This window comes from Boleophthalmus pectinirostris, unplaced genomic scaffold (genome assembly GCF_026225935.1).
Source record: "Boleophthalmus pectinirostris isolate CB_2022bp ecotype Guang Dong unplaced genomic scaffold, ASM2622593v1 HiC_scaffold_16, whole genome shotgun sequence".
Lineage (NCBI taxonomy): Eukaryota > Metazoa > Chordata > Actinopteri > Gobiiformes > Gobiidae > Boleophthalmus > Boleophthalmus pectinirostris.
Genome location: NW_026571095.1, coordinates 28,758,124 through 28,774,437, shown reverse-complemented (window position 1 = coordinate 28,774,437; position 16,314 = coordinate 28,758,124). Strand labels below are relative to the sequence as shown.

Genomic DNA, 16,314 nt, shown 5'->3' with positions numbered 1-16,314 from the left:
ATCTGCATAAATAATTCAACTTGATGACATATAAACCGTCACCACTCTAGAGCCACATCAGCCCGTTTGACATTATTATGTGTTTAATTCAGCTTTGTGCAAGTCTCACAAAAACAAAACTTAAAACCGCATCGCTAATTTGCATAAACTAAGCGAAGGAAAAAAAAAACAGCTCTTGTGTCGCTGATGCAGCACAATAATGGAATACAGGTTAGTGTGACCAGATTTGCGTTTGTCAAAACCAGGACACCGTAATGTACCCGTAGTGGGAGATGGGGACTCGTCATTGACATTGCGCGACTCTCACCTGGTAAAGCTTTTTCCCACTGGACACCGAAACATATGTGCTGCTTTGTTCACTGTGCACATGGACTCACACTTGTCCCGAACGCAACGGAAAGCGTGGAATTTCTTGTACAAGTCGTCGTTAAATACACATTTGTGCTTCGGTACGCTGCAGACTGACCGACTGTTTGTGTCTCGCTCCTTCTGAGTGCAGAGAGACACATGTACGGACCTGTTTGGTCACACTACGCAACGCACAGCAATCTACATTCGGTTTGTCGATTAAAATGAACGTAATCGATGAAATTCTTAATGATCAGTTATCGATGAATCGACTAATCATGCCCATCCCTCCTGTGTACATGCAGTCAGAAGAGATGAGTCACCAAATTCAAGATGATTCCAAACAGCACATACGTCTGCAGTTTCCATTTTACCACTGATCACATTTACTTCAATGGGTTCACAGTCGGTTTTAATAAATCCGTGTTAGGCGAGCCCATTGTCAGCAGGCTCGCACTGGCAATCTGTAAATGCCCCACTAACCCCCCCCAAAAAAGTTTCATAATATATTGTGACGTTCAATGCGTGTAGAATTTGTGGAAAGAGGATCGTATTTCAGCTTTATTCAATATTGATGCGATGCCACATACAAGGACATTTATCTGTCTATAAATTGGACTAAATGGACATAATATAGAGAGTTTAAACTTGATAGGGAAATGTAACATGCCCACGTGGACTATTGGCCCTAAGAGAAAAAATATAAATGGTGATAATAAATTCTAAATAAATAGCAAAAATAGCAGACTGGTGTCAAATAAGGCATAATTATATAAATGTATATGTACAAGTAAAAACAAATATTGAAATATAGTAATACAAATATATCTCAGCTATGTATATACAAGAGGTCGTAAGGTAAACTATCTGTTACGTGAGGGTGAGTTGTGGTCTGGAGGATGGTATAAATGTAGTCCTGTGTCTTTGTGTCTCCTCAGTGATGCCGGAGAGCCCCAACTTCCCGTACAGACGCTACGACAGACTGCCTCCCATAAACCAGTTCTCCATCGAGAGCGACTCCGACCTGTCTGAAACGGCGGAGCTCATCGAGGAGTACGAGGTGTTCGACCCCTCCCGCCCTCGGCCCAAAGTCATCCTCGTTATCGGTAAGATCCGTAAAGGCGCGTGCGGGAGGTCGGGACAGTTTGCTCAAATACGTGGGATAAAAATCAGGTACAGGTCCTTCAGAGAGACAAGCTGGTGGTTACACTGTGTGCTTAAACCCACTCCAAATCCAAAAGCTTGACTTAAAGTGCGACTGAACCACATTCAGACACAGATGGGAAACTGGGCAGTACCTGGAGGTCTAAAGGGGAGAGTGAGGGCGGAGGAGGAGTGTAGTCTGGATATATAAGTACAGTGTGACTGGGCTAACGCAGGGGTCACAGAAGTTTATACGAGTGAGGTAGACCTGTCGCAAAAACATATTTTGAAGTGCGATGTATTGCTGAACTAAATATAGATGACATACCAAACCATAAAAAATCTGAATTATTCACAAAAAGGATTCTAAATGTACAGCTGCTATAAATAAATGGCAAATGGACACTTCGATTTTCCTCAGCTTAAATCTTATCATATTGCAGGAAAAGTAATGAAAAATTCCTACTTAAAAAAAAGTACTCACAATAAAAACTGACTCCCAAAAATGATTGTTCCATCTGTCATACGGAATAAATAGTTTTTTTATTGTGACGGGCCTAGAGTGAAATGTTACTGACTGCAGGAGAATAATGTGAATCATTCAAAATGTTGCATTTGACATTGGTTTGACTGAGCTACAACACCTTTAATAAAACTTGGAACATTTATGCTATTTATGTTATAACAGCAGACAACATTTTCAAAATCTGCAGTAAAAAGTAGCACTTTTGGTCATTTGGGTCAATGGAGCAGTAAGCCTGAGGGCCAACAAAAATGCCCACATCTTGCTCCTGGGCCATGGTTTGGACTAGCTGGACTGGCCCCACCTAGTCCTAGGTCAGGAATCGGAATACACTAGACCACAGGTGTCAAACATATGGCCCGGGGGCCAGATCCGGCCCTCCAAGACCTTTAAGCTGGCCCTTGGCTGATTTTCTACTAAAATATTTTAATTATATTTTCGATTAAAATATTGTTAATTTTCTGCGGTGTTTATCATGAGCGTCTCTGTACGTGGCCCCTCCCACCAGAGCAGCACAAATGAAGACTTGTCTCTTTCCAAACGCTCTTAAAGGAGGATCGTTTTGACTGTTGACCGTGACACCCTCATTAACAAAATGTCCAACATGAGAACAGTGGACGCCTCCAAGAAAAACTGACTTATTCTTATTTGCATACAAGTTAATGTTAAAACATTGTGTTGAAATTGCATTTTTCTTAAAGTTTCAGGTTATTCATAATATTATAATATTTTGTAAAAGAGTTCATCGATTAATAGATTTGCGTTTCTCTGCACAAATATTTTAACTTATTGTTACTTTTGGGGTTTATATGACATGAGTTTTCTGATCCGGCCCCTTTGGGATCAAAGTAGGTTGGATATGGCCCCCAGACCAAAATGAGTTTGACACTCCTGCACTAGACAGTTCGTAAAAACCCCGGAAGTGCGAGTTTGGGCACCAGCTAAACAGCGAAGAGTCATATAGGCGAGTTTCAGCTGACGTCATTGTTATTAAAAGCCCGCGTTGCATGCTGGGAAATATTTTGGTCGGAGGCAAGACACATGATAGCGCAAACACAGTGCGTAACCTTGCGTATTTATCCCCGATAATGGTAAATTCCTGCCTCATTATCGGATGCACAAATAGAAGCAGGAAAATGTCTTTTTCGTATTCCGAGTGAAAAGAACCGCTAACGGTGAATTAAACGGCTTTCAAACATTCGCAGAGCAAACGTAGAAGATCCTAACAAACCGTGGACTCCAACAAGTTCAACAACACATCGAGACTCTTGGAGGTTTTCATCTTTTCTGCTGTGAATGGCCCAGGAGTTTCCACCAAGTCATTGTGGATATCACCGAAGTGAATATTTGTCCAGGTAGTTGGTGATTCCAACCAGAAATTTGGTTTGGTCCAGGCTTTTGTAGGGGTTGAAAAGGGTGATTTGGCTCCGTCGATGCTTATGACCAATTTCTGGTCAAATCATCTTCGGTCCTCTGCCGTTAGAGTGGATAAATAACCGGGATCAATACCCTTTACGTGCTTTCTTGCTCCGTCCGTCATGTTGAATTAGTGTTTATTGCCGCCGACCAAAATAATTCCCAGCATGCAACGCGCGCTTTTGTCAAAACAATGAAACTCACCTATATTCTGTGCTGGCAACGATTCCCGAGATCGAGGAATTGAAGCTGGAACAAAGAGAATGTTTGGTGAATTTTATCAAGGGGAAAGACGTTATTGTCCTTCTTCCTACGGGATTTGGGAAAAGCTTAATATACGAGTTATCCCCCCGTTAGTGGCGCATTACATACGTCACAACCAAATAGCAGCGATTGGTTAAATTTAAAAAAAGTACCCGCCTACCGTCAAGTGAACAAATCCTAACGCTGTGAGGTCAGACGGTTTCCACGAAGTGAAACCGGCTGATGAACCAGGCTCGGTTTGGACACCTCTGGTCTAACAGATATCCATCCACACTCCAAACTCTGCCCCTGTAGCCAAGTGTTATAATCAGAAACACTAGATTGTAATCAGGGCAGTCATGTGTGATGGGATCAATACTTCATGTTCAAGTGGCCATTGGTGAAGTCGAGAACCTGGTTTGCATTAAGATGACCAAAAAAGCAGTAGATCAGCACAGTAGATAATACTATTAAAACACCATATGCACACTTAAAGGTTGTATAGAGGATTTTTTTTAAGGGAAGAGAAATACAGCGACAGTCCTTGTGCGCATTCAGAATTAGTGTTGAAGTGACTTGTTTAGAAGTAATTCAGCGACCGACGCGTCAGTTTTTAGACCCTTCGTCTGCTTCGGTCGCGCCATCGCTGGACGAGATCTCCAAGAATCACCTCAGTTTGGCTTTGCTCCTTTTCCCCCTTCTCTTCTTCTTTCAGTGACCTCAAAAAACTGACTTTCTTTTTGGGCGAACCGGTCGTGGATTCTCGTCCGCCGTCACGACAAACTTTGTGTGAAATGCGAGGAAGCGACAGTTCGAAAAAGCCTCTAAGAACCGCTGCGTAAACCACGTAATCCCCGCGCTCCGACAAGTCAGTTATACTAGGGAGTTTGATTGACAACTCAACAGCCAATAGAAAATGAGGGAGCCTCGTTTTCTATTGGCTGATGTTTATCTGGCCTCAACACGTCCACAGTTGATAGATTTTCTTTTTTTTTTTTTTTTGGTCATCATAATTACAAAGCTGCTGCGTCTCTGTAATGATATTTTAATCTTTCACTGACAGTTTGAAACAAAAAAAAAATCCTCCATACAACCTTTAAGTTGCAAAAATCTATAAACCCACATTATTTTATTTTCCGTTTTTGCATTTCCCAAATAGTCTTACTCACACAATTAGACTGAGTATCTTCCTTTAGTGTTCTGTTCATCCCATAGTCCCTTTTTTAATTACATTTTGTTCTTACTGTCCCCACTGTCCCCATGCGATTATGACACTAAAACCTATGTTCCTGTTACGTAACCTCTATAGCATTAAGGCTCCATCCAAGTGTAAACACGACGTCCACGCTTCACTGAGCTCTGACCATTTACATAGAAAGGACACAAAAGCAGCGTCTGGATGTACAGAGAGGAACCCTGCACACAAAGATATAGGAGTTACATCATTTTAACATAGTATATGGCTCCACTTTATATAGCAAGACCTTAATTAACCTAAGTAAATGTCATGATCATTACTATATTGACTTATTGTTCTGTATATGATTGAACAATATTCTTTTGTGTGTACTTTTTCTTTGCACTACAGTATAATTACCTGGTCCCCGAAGGGTTGACCAGGTTTTGTGTTCACCCTGTGCGTCTGTGTTCCCCCATTTATGGACCATTGTCACCATATTTGGTACGTGGGTCAAGCCCTTGTGCCAGATGCCACAAAAAAAAGTCTGAGGTCATTTGAGGTCACACGGGTCAATTGAAAGGTGACACCATTATAAAGGATCGGCAATTTCGGCGATTTCTGAACCATCTGTGGGCTAAAATATTCACCCAATCATCACACAAGTTGGCACACAACCGGGGTACACTGGATGTTACAGGTTGAAACCGGTCAAGGTCACTTGAAGGTCAAGGTAACCAAGGTCAAATATGCATTTTTGGTCATAACTCCGCAAAAGATGGAGCTAGAGCAATGGGAGTGTCTCAAAATCTCAGAAAAATTATTATCTATTTATAATTCTATGCATTTGTGTAGTAAAATATTAATAGTTTTTCGAGATAATCACAAATTATTATAACAGTTCATTTCTCTTTCAGTGTGTGCCGTTAAAATTCTAATTGGAACGAAAATCATTTCCATTTTTTGTTTTTCTGGTGACACACAACACACTGATCTACAGTCACACAACTAACAGATACAGAACTCATGAAAAATGACATTTTAAACACAGATATTCTCATGTGTGACCAATATCACACACATGTTCATGGGCCTGTACAGATACACACATTGTATTGTGGATATAACGATCATTTAATATGGGCTGAGCTCCTCATAAACTGCTTCTGTGGTGATGAACTGACCCACCGATGCCTCATGGGGACCAGGTTGATATCTTTGATTGTGCTTGTTTTGGGCTATTTTTGGTTATATTGATAAGATTTGTGCAGTAAAAGGTTGAATGAATCACTTCTATAGCTCATTACAGATGCAAACTAATAAAGTTTCATTCTGCTGTTTATTTATTGCAGCTTATCTTTTTAACAATCATGTGGATTTAGAAGAGTTTTTGTGGTTTAAATCTGCTTTAGGATTGTTATGTCAGTGCCATAAACTAGTTTCAATATTGTTGCTTATCGTCTATATTTACTTTTGCAATATATCACACTTCAAAACGTGTGATTGTGACAGGCCTTGCAGAGCAGAGTTTTGTCGTCATAGTAATGCTGACAACAGCGAGCACAGTGTCTCTGTGGCTTGGGGCTCGGTGGATGAATGGCACAAACACTCGCGCCTCTTAGCAAGAAGGTGGAGGGGATTTAATGCTTTGTGTCTGATGTTTTCCTCTCGTGCACCACAGGTACAATCCTGCGCTTAAAGTAATCCTGACCAATAGCTCAAGATCTGGAGATGGGCCCCTGAGGACTGACAGTAAAACGTACCTGACCTACTACCATGCTAACGTGCACTTCCTGCTTATCCGACAGTACATTTGACTAGGGGTGTAACAGTACATAAAAATCACCGTTCGATGCGTACCTTGGTTTTGAAGTCACAGTTTGGTTCATTTTCGGTACAGTATGGGAACAAAATGCAGAACCATTTGCGTGTTATTTATTTGTGTTTTTATTAAATCAACTATTTGTTTTAACATTATACAATAGGTAGGTAGTAGCAGAGATTCCATGAAAGTGAGGACCGTGGACACGACGACCATAGTTTTGCGAGGATTCATGTGGTTCAGAGGGATGTAGTCAAAGTGGGGGGCAACTGTTGTCAAGACAGCCGCCCTAACAATAAAGCGCGACAGAAAACACTGTCACCCCAATCACAGATGAGTTCCCTCATGAATTATAAAGAGCCGAGCCATCTGTGTAGCTGCACATGTAGTGGAGAAATGTAAACACACAAATTGCGTGAACTCACTCGTGCACAGTCCTGCACCGAACTGAATGTCCCACACTGAAACGGTTCACATGAAAACATCTACCATTCCACCCTTACATTTGACACTTTATAGTTGGAAGCAGAAAGCATGCAGCTGACTAATTTTAGCTCAAGAGCTGCTTATACAATATTTCTGTACAGGGTCAAGACTAATTTAACTTACATCACCCTTTAAGAGAGACTGTAACACTGTGATGGTGCGTGAGTGCGTTCAACTGCACAGGTGAAACATGAGGTGAACCTTTGTCCAATTTTGTGGCACATCAAAATGTTTCAACTGTCTGCTTTCAAATGCAAAAGCGTCAACTAGAGACAATTTGGACGCTGTGGTCTGAACGCAGCTTAAGATCTGCTCGTCTTGATCCTCCTTTGTTTCATTATGCCTGTAAGGATGTTTGTTTGTGGTGTACATGTCAGGACCATGAGTATGAAATGTAAAGTCAGAAGGATTTATTGAGGATTTACAGTTTTTGTAGTATGTGTCAGTCAATATTTCTGTGTGTTTCTGTGTGTTTGTGTAGTCAGCAGAGTATCTGTCCTTTGCAATAGCAATACCAGTGCCACTAGAGCCCACTGTCCTGTCCTTGACTCAACAAAGTATTCTGTTGTGTTTTATGTGTGTGCAACTTACTGTTATTGACTTTAACCTTGACATGACTATATTGTAGGGTTGGGCGGTATCCAAATTTTGATACTGTTAAACCTTCTCAGCATTTTACCGAGGTATACAGTATTACCTTGACTAATTAAGAATTATTTTGTAGCTTGCACCTATACCATTCAGAAACAGAATAGCAATCATTATATTTGCCTAAAATATATGGAAAAGTATCAACAAAACATCTACACCATTAACAACTTTTATTAACATTTTTAACAATCAGTGGGACATCATTAATAAGAACAAATTGTTCGAGGCGAGCTAAAGTGCACTTCCAGCTTAATCAACACAAATCAATTAGCCTAAATTAAAACACAGTCCTACAGCATCTCACACTCTTATCAACAGAACTCACAGGCTTATAATAATAAAAACACTACTAATAAAAGAACAATAAATAACAAATGCAGTAACGAAAATATATGCTATATGCTTTCTGGACTCAAAATCTATACTTAAAGGTTGTATGGAGGATTTTTTTGTTTCAATTGTCAATGATAGATTATAGAGGTGCAGTAGCCTTGTAATTATGATGACCAAAAAAAAGAGAATAAAAATTCATCAACGTGGTGGGGCTAAACATTTGCCAATAGATAACGACACTGCCTCGTTATCTGTTAGCTGACAGGCTGTCAATCAAACTCCCTACGTTTCTAGTGTAACTGACTTGCCTGCGCGCCGCCGGTACGTGGTTTACGTACGCCTGTCACACAGTCCACAGACGCAAGACGCACAGACGCTGTTTACTCCACCAACGCAACAGTTCTTAGCGGCTTTTTTTGACCTATATCTTCCTCGCAGTTCGCACAAAGTTTGTTGCAATGGCGACAAGAATCCAGGAGCAGTTAGCCGCAAAAGAAAGTCTGTTTTTGAGGTCGCTGAAAGAAGAAGACAAGGGGAAAAGCAGCGAAGCCAAACTAAGGTGATTCTTGAAGATTCATTCCAGCGATGGCGCAACTGAAGCAGACGCAGGGTCTAAAGACTGACGCACTGGTCGCACAAATTACTCCTGGACAGGAAACTTCTGCTTATTATGAAAATGTACTTTATTTCCAAGAGCTACACAAACGTTTTTCAGGACACGAAAGCGATATCCTATGTCTGAAAACGTAATTTTCAAGGCAAAGAAAGAGTCCGCTTGCTGCTGCGTGTTGTAGCTAGTTCATTCGCACTGAATCTCCACGCACCGCTCCTCTCCCTGCTCCCTGCTCCGCTCTTCCCCTGCTCCTCACTTCTCGTCCGCGAACGAAATGTCCGCACACCCACTCCCCCCGCTCCTCACTTCTCCGCCTTGCCTAACCAACACTGTAGTTAGTTGTTTACAAACCTGTTTCTGGCGTAAGGAGGAGGCGGGAGGAGGCGTTTCTACGTAGGAGCTGTAGGGGAGGGGGGTGGTTTCACGCATGCGCAACATTTGAAAAAGGACAAACAGTCGCTGGATTTCTCGTTCCTTGGAAAATCCTCTATACAACCTTTAAATTATACTGCAGTTTTATCCCTATCTGTCATATTGTAATATAGTCTGGGCTGCACTTTCTCAACTATCCTGAACAAAATAATATTGGTACAAAAACATTTTGTCCGAATCGCGTTCCTTACCACTAACATCGTCTGCTCATTTATTGATCAAACTTAACATTCTTAATATCTATGAGATTGATATTTATCAAATTTGTATTTTTATGTATAAACTTATTTTTCATCAAATTCAACGACGATCCCCAAACATTTCACAGAGACAAAACTTGTCGTCTGTTTGTTTGTTTGTTTGTTTGTTTGTCTGTTTGTTTGTTTGTTTGTTTGTCTGTTAGCAACATAACTCAAAAAGTTATGGACCGATTTTGATGAAATTTTCAGGATTTGTTGGAAATGTGAAAAGGAAGAACTGATTTCATTTTTGGGGTGATCCGGAAGAAATCCTGGATTCTGGATCACTTTGAAATTTTAGTTAACATTGTGGTAAATGGGGCCAAAAATTTTGTTTCTCAATATCTCGGTTAATTATTGACCAAACCCCATGAAATTTGACTCAGGGATGGACAATGGGATCCTCTTTCATATTCCAAAGGCTGATCCGGATCTGATCCAGAAGACTGATTTTATCGCAATTTATATAAAAAATGGGGGTAGTCCTTGGCGGAGGTCTGCGCTCTCTGACTGCTTTTCTAGTTTATAAAGAGTTTGAGGAAATGTTTGGTAATCATTCAACTGTGGATATTTCATTGTATTTTAATCCATGTTTGAATCAAATGAATCTAATCCATGGTGTTTAAATGTAATGTTTTATTATTTTTTTGATTCACAGCGATAATGTTCAATTTTTGATGTATTCATAAGGTGGAGGCTTTAATATGAGACATTTTGGGTTTTTTGCCTCTTCCGGCACCTACTTTTTATCTAGCGTGTTTTTTTATTATTATGTCAGTTGGTTTATTTACCCGTCTCCCCAGTTATTCAGCCTGAAGCCAAAATTCTGCCAAATTGCAGAAGTACTAGTATTTCTGCTCACTTGCAGCTGGACTTGCCATCTTGTTTTGGTCTCCCCACACAGTTAAGAAACATTGCAGACTACTATTAGTTTAAAATCGTGATAGCATTAAATTGAAAATACAACTACACATGCATCTGTGCTGAGGTAGGTATCAATAAATTATAATATTATGTTATGTCTTTATGCGTTGCAGATTTTTTAAATGCCGGTAATGAAACTGATACCTACTTTTTGATACCTCGGGATACCTTTTTATCGTATTACCGCCCAACCCTACTATATTGAGATACAATTTTAGAAACATTACAAGATGGAACAGAGTATTTTGAGCTTTGGAGATGCAGACAGACTAATAATAAAGCAGGATTACTCAAACGTAAATGAAACAAAACACAACTCTGGGTATGTTTTTGATGAGGTAACTGCATTATAACCAGTGTTGGGAAGTAACAGATTACATGTACCAGAGTTACATAATCAAAGTACAAATTATGTGTAACTGTATTCAGTTACAGTTACTGTTTCAGTGAGAGGTAATTGGATTACAGTTACTTTGTTGAAATAAATGGATTACACAGAGGTATTTTCCTGTTTTCACATTTTGGGCTAAACCCCCCCTTTTTTGTCCTGATAATTCCACTCATTCCTGGAAACTAAACCAGGTCTAAACTACTAAAAGGACTAAACAGGACTCAGGACTAAAACAGGACTATACCAGGACTATACCAGGACTAAAACAGGACTAAAACAGGACTAAAAGCAGGTCTAAACTAGATCTAAACCAGGTCTAAACCAGGTCTAAAACCACGACTAAACCAGGACTAAATCAGGACTAAACCAGGACCAAAACAGTACCAAAACAGGACTAAAACAGGACTATACCAGGACTAAAACAAGACTAAAAGCAGGTCTAAACTAGATCTAAACCAGATCTAAACCAGGTCTAAACCAGGTCTAAACCAGGTCTAAAACAGGACTAAAACAAGACTAAAACAGGACTAAACCAGGATTTAACAGGACTGAACCATGCTGCGTGGATGTGTCTCCTCTTCTATCAATAATATTTTTAATTTGGTTGAGTAAAGTCTGGGCTTTTTATTTTCTTTTAACAGACAAAACATCTTATGTTACGATTTGCTCGTCTTTACTTCTCTACAGCAAATCAAGTAATCCAGAGTATTCAGATTACGTTACTCACTTTAAGTAATTTCATGGATTACGTTTTGGGATATGTAATCTGTAATCTGTAGGGGAATACATTTTAAAACACTGATTATAACATGGCTTAAAGCTCACCAGAATCTACGTATCTATATTCTGGATAACTACAGCTGCATATTAGTCGAGCCTTGACGTCTGAAAATGATCAAAACTACCACACACAGCTCCCCGCATGCCCATAGATTAGATTAGACCAGTGTTAGCGCGAGTATAACGCAGTAATCTGTAGCTTTTCCTGGTATTTTGCGCACGACTCTGGTATTAGTTGTGTGTATCTTGTTGGATGTCACTCTGTATGTCAGACACACTCATTGGTCTAATCTGATTAACGTGACGAGGCTGCATTAACCTGTCACACACTGGCTTTACTCTGCACAATGAAGACTGGCAGCTGCACAGTCAGAGCTATGGAAATGAGAGCTATTATTTTTATAACTCACTCCCTGCGTGCGTACGAGTATCTGCTGTAAGTGCGATCACAAAAAAAAAATCAACTCACGAGCAGATGTTGTCGATTCAAACAATACGCTGCGTATTTTCTAGGATTTTTTTGTGTCATAAATTCCGACGGTGGGCCTATAAATCTTTGGGAGAGTCATTGTTTTATAGAGAATTATCTAAAGTTATTCACAAATGTTCACCTTTCTCTTATCATAATTTTTTTGGGACTGGCTTCTCACAATTTCTGTATTAAAGGGCCCATGTTAATTTTCGATCTATGTTATAATATTGTTTCTTCATCCTGGAGTTGTGTTTTGTTTCATTCACACATGTTTAACTCACAAATCTTGCATATTTTGGCTGAGTTCTTCTCTCAAGCAGAAAACTTTGTTCCACCTTGTGATGTCATGTGGTAATACAGGTGGTGCTCCACTGTGTTTTTAAGCTCCGTACACCTTCGCTAGAATTATTTGGATAATTTCAGCCCTGGCAAGAATTTTCAGTCCCGTTCCCGCCCACACCTGCAATATTTTGTCCCCACGCGCCCGTAAAGAATTGTAATTTTCATTCCCGCTCCTGTCTGCATCTGCAATATTTTGTCCCGCTCCCACCTGCAAATCCTGCAAGGGGTTAGGGATGTTCGCTTTCTAAAGCTCTATCAAGACACGGAGAAGTGGAAAGGAACTGTCTAAAATGTGTGCGAGATTAGACCACGTCCACAAGTTTAGGCTGCTTAAAATGTTTTTAATAATGCCAAATAAAATATCCAGCACAAATGATGCATGATAGGCAAACATTAAGCATTTGTATCTTTTACTTTACACTAATTGTCCCACCCACCCACACCCACAATGAGCTTTCAAAATGTATCCTGTGTGGCATTGTCTCGCTCTGGGACCCGATGCAGGGCTCTCACACCAGTCTCTACTGAATTAAAGCTAAAATGTAGCTGCTATCTTTAAAACTACCATTACACGGAACAGAGCATTTTGAGCTTTAGAAATGTGGACAGAAGTGTTACTCAAACACGTGTGAGTGAACCAAACCACAAGTAGTGATGTAGTTTGGATGTTTTGATGAGGTAACAATATTATGATATTGCTTAAAGCTCACAAGAGTCATTTTTGTGTAATGTACAGGTTTCCCACGGTCATGAAAATCCTGGAAAAGTCAGCGGAAATTGAAAATATCATTTTCCAGGCCTGGGAGAATTGTGGAACTTTGTAAATTCAATGAAAGTTTTGGAAAAGTCATGGGATTTTAGTGTCTCTTTCACACAACTACAGCGTTCTGATAAATTATCATTAGACTATTATGATTATTTCTGAACATATGCACCTTTTATTTTAAAGAGACGACAACAAATGTATAAGAAGGGGGCCGGAGGTGTGTTCCAAACTATAGGGGATCACACTCCTCAGCCTTCCCGGTAAGGTCTATGCCAGGGTACTGGAGAGGAGAATCCGGCCGATAGTTGAACCTCGGATCCAGGAGGAGCAGTGTGGTTTTCGTCCTGGCCGTGGAACACTGGACCAGCTCTACACTCTCCATCGGGTGCTCGAGGGTTCATGGGAGTTTGCCCAACCAGTCCACATGTGTTTTGTGGATCTGGAGAAGGCATTCGACCGTGTCCCTCGTGGTGTCCTGTGGGGGGTGCTCTGGGAGTATGGGGTCCGGGGCCCTTTGCTAAGGGCTGTCCGGTCCCTGTATGACCGGAGCAGGAGCTGTGTTCATTGCCGGCAGTAAGTCAGACCTGTTCCCGGTGCATGTTGGACTCCGCCAGGGCTGCCCTTTGTCACCGGTTCTGTTCATTGTATTTATGGACAGAATTTCTAGGCGCAGTCAGGGGCCGGAGGGGGTCCGGTTTGGGGACCACAGGATTTCATCTCTGCTGTTTGTGGATGATGTTGTCCTGTTGGCTCCATCGAACCAGGACCTGCAATGTGCACTGGGGCGGTTTGCAGCCGAGTGTGAAGCGGCTGGGATGAAGATCAGCTCTTCCAAGTCCGAGGCCATGGTTCTCGACCGGAAAAAGGTGGCTTGCCCTCTCCGGGTGGGTGGGGAGTCTTTGCCTCAAGTGGAGGAGTTCAAGTATCTCGGGTCTTGTTCACGAGTGAGGGAAGGACGGAACGTGAGATTGACAGACGGATCGGTGCAGCTTCGGCAGTGATGCGGTCGCTGTATCGGACCGTTGTGGTGAAGAGGGAGCTGAGTCGAAAGGCGAAGCTCTCGATTTACCGGTCAGTCTTCGTTCCTACTCTCACCTATGGTCATGAGCTCTGGGTAGTGACCGAAAGGACGAGATCGCGGATACAAGCGCTCGAAATGAGTTTCCTCCGCAGGGTGGCTGGCGCTCCCTTAGAGATAGGGTGAGGAGCTCAGTCACACGGGAGGAGCTCGGAGTAAAGCCGCTGCTCCTCCACATCGAGAGGAGCCAGTTGAGGTGGCTCGGGCATCTGTTCCGTATGCCTCCTGGGCGTCTCCCTCGGGAGGTGTTCCGGGCATGTCCCGCCGGGAGGAGGCCCCGGGGAAGACCCAGGACACGCTGGAGGGACTATGTCTCTCGGCTGGCCTGGGAACGCCTCGGGGTCCCCCCGGAGGAGCTGGAGGACGTGTCTGGGGTCAAGGAAGTCTGGGAGTCCCTGCTTAGGCTGCTCCTCCCGCGACCCGGCCCCGGATAAGCGGACGAAAATGGATGGATGGATGGATGGATGGACAACAAATGTACTAACAGTATTTTGAATGTTAAAAAACTATAATACCAAACCATAAGGTGAGTGGAAAGAGTTTACATCTCATATTTAGCCTTAAAAGTCTGATCAAATCTAGACAAAATTCACTTTAGGTCATAAAAAAGTCATGGGAAAGTTTGGAAATTTTGTCAATGAAAAAGAGTGGAAACCCTGAATATGACAGTTGCCCTGCCTTGTGTCCTTGGGCAAGACACTTCTATGTGTGTGTCTCTGTGTGTGTGCTGGAATTTGAATGTATAGGTAAATGTTTAATTTGTATAAATTTGAATAGCTGTGAAACGCTCCATCTCTTGCACTTTCAAACCAGGTTCACCTCCAGACAGTTTTATCATCATCTATATTTCTCATTGTATTTGTGTTACAGAATCTGTCCTTCACACACTCACGGTTCTCACAGTTTTTATAGTCTGAGTGCCTTATAGGAGTTTAATATGATGGACCGCTCAACATGTCTGTCACAGTGTCTCTCAGTTGGCCTTCTGCTTGTGTATGAGCTTAGACAGACTTGAATAAACTTTATATTGAGCGTTCAAGTCTCAGGGGCTCGTAATAATGGTAAATAAAGTCCATGCAGGTTCAGTTGTGTTTTTGTCACTCCCCCTTCAGAGCACGATCATAACAGTCAGCGTGCGACGTGGTTTGTGATAGGGATGGGCATGATTAGTCGATTAATCGATAATTGATCATTAAGAATTTCATCGATTACGTTCATTTTAATTGACAAACCAAATGTAGGTTGCTGTGTGTAGCGTGACCAAACAGGTCTGTACATGTGTCTCTGCACTCAGAAGGAGCGAGACACAAACAGTCGGTCAGTCTGCAACGTGCCGAAGCACAAATGCGAATTTAACGATGATTTGTACAAGAAATTCCACGCTTTCCATTCCAGTCGGGACAAGTGGGAGGCCATGTGCACAGTGTACAAAGCAGCACATATGTTATCAGGTGAGAGTCGCGCATTGTCGATGACGAGTCCCCACCTCCCACCTCCCGTACTTTGTCCTGGTTTTGACAAACACAAATATGATCACACTAACCTGTATTCACCTGAGTCATGTTCTTTAATCTGACAGAAGTTGACCGCATCAGCGCACAAGAGCTGTATTTTTTTTTCTTCGCTTAGTTTATGCAAATTAGCCATGCGGTTTTAAGTTTTGTTTCTGTGAGAGTTGCACAAAACTGCATTAAACACATTATAATGTCAAACGGGCTGATGTGGCTCTAGAGTCGTTACGGTTTATATGTCGTAAAGTTGAATTTATTTATGCAGATTCGTAGTGCAGATAGTAATAATAATGATGATCATTTTAATATAAAAACTTTAATGATTAATCGATAAACCATCATTAATTCTCCCGACGATCAATTAAGAAAATTTAATCGAATGCCCATCCCTAGTCTGTGATGTTGTAGTGTATTGTTTTCTGTCATGCTTTTGTATATTTATTGAAAATTGTCGTACAGGAGCTTGAGTGACTTTGGCTTGTAGGTTGAAGGTTAGAGCATTCAAATAGTGCAAAGGAGAGATCTCTAGATTACTCAAACATACATGGATGACACCTAAAACCTCGTCAGGCATGTTTCTGATGACGTTATAATAGCTGTGCCAAAAATAAAAGATCTCGATGA

At 41.4% G+C, this 16,314-nt stretch overlaps 1 protein-coding gene across 1 annotated transcript in view; it reads left to right on the top strand.

Annotated features, from left to right (window-relative positions):
• Positions 1 to 16,314, top strand: part of LOC110174899 (adenylate kinase isoenzyme 5) — a 262,298-nt gene that overhangs the window by 1,742 nt on the left and 244,242 nt on the right. The window contains exon 2 of the mRNA XM_020941015.2: positions 1,287 to 1,454. Within this exon, the coding sequence (XP_020796674.2) occupies positions 1,287 to 1,454 (168 nt within the window). The remainder of the gene's footprint in view (positions 1 to 1,286; positions 1,455 to 16,314) is intronic.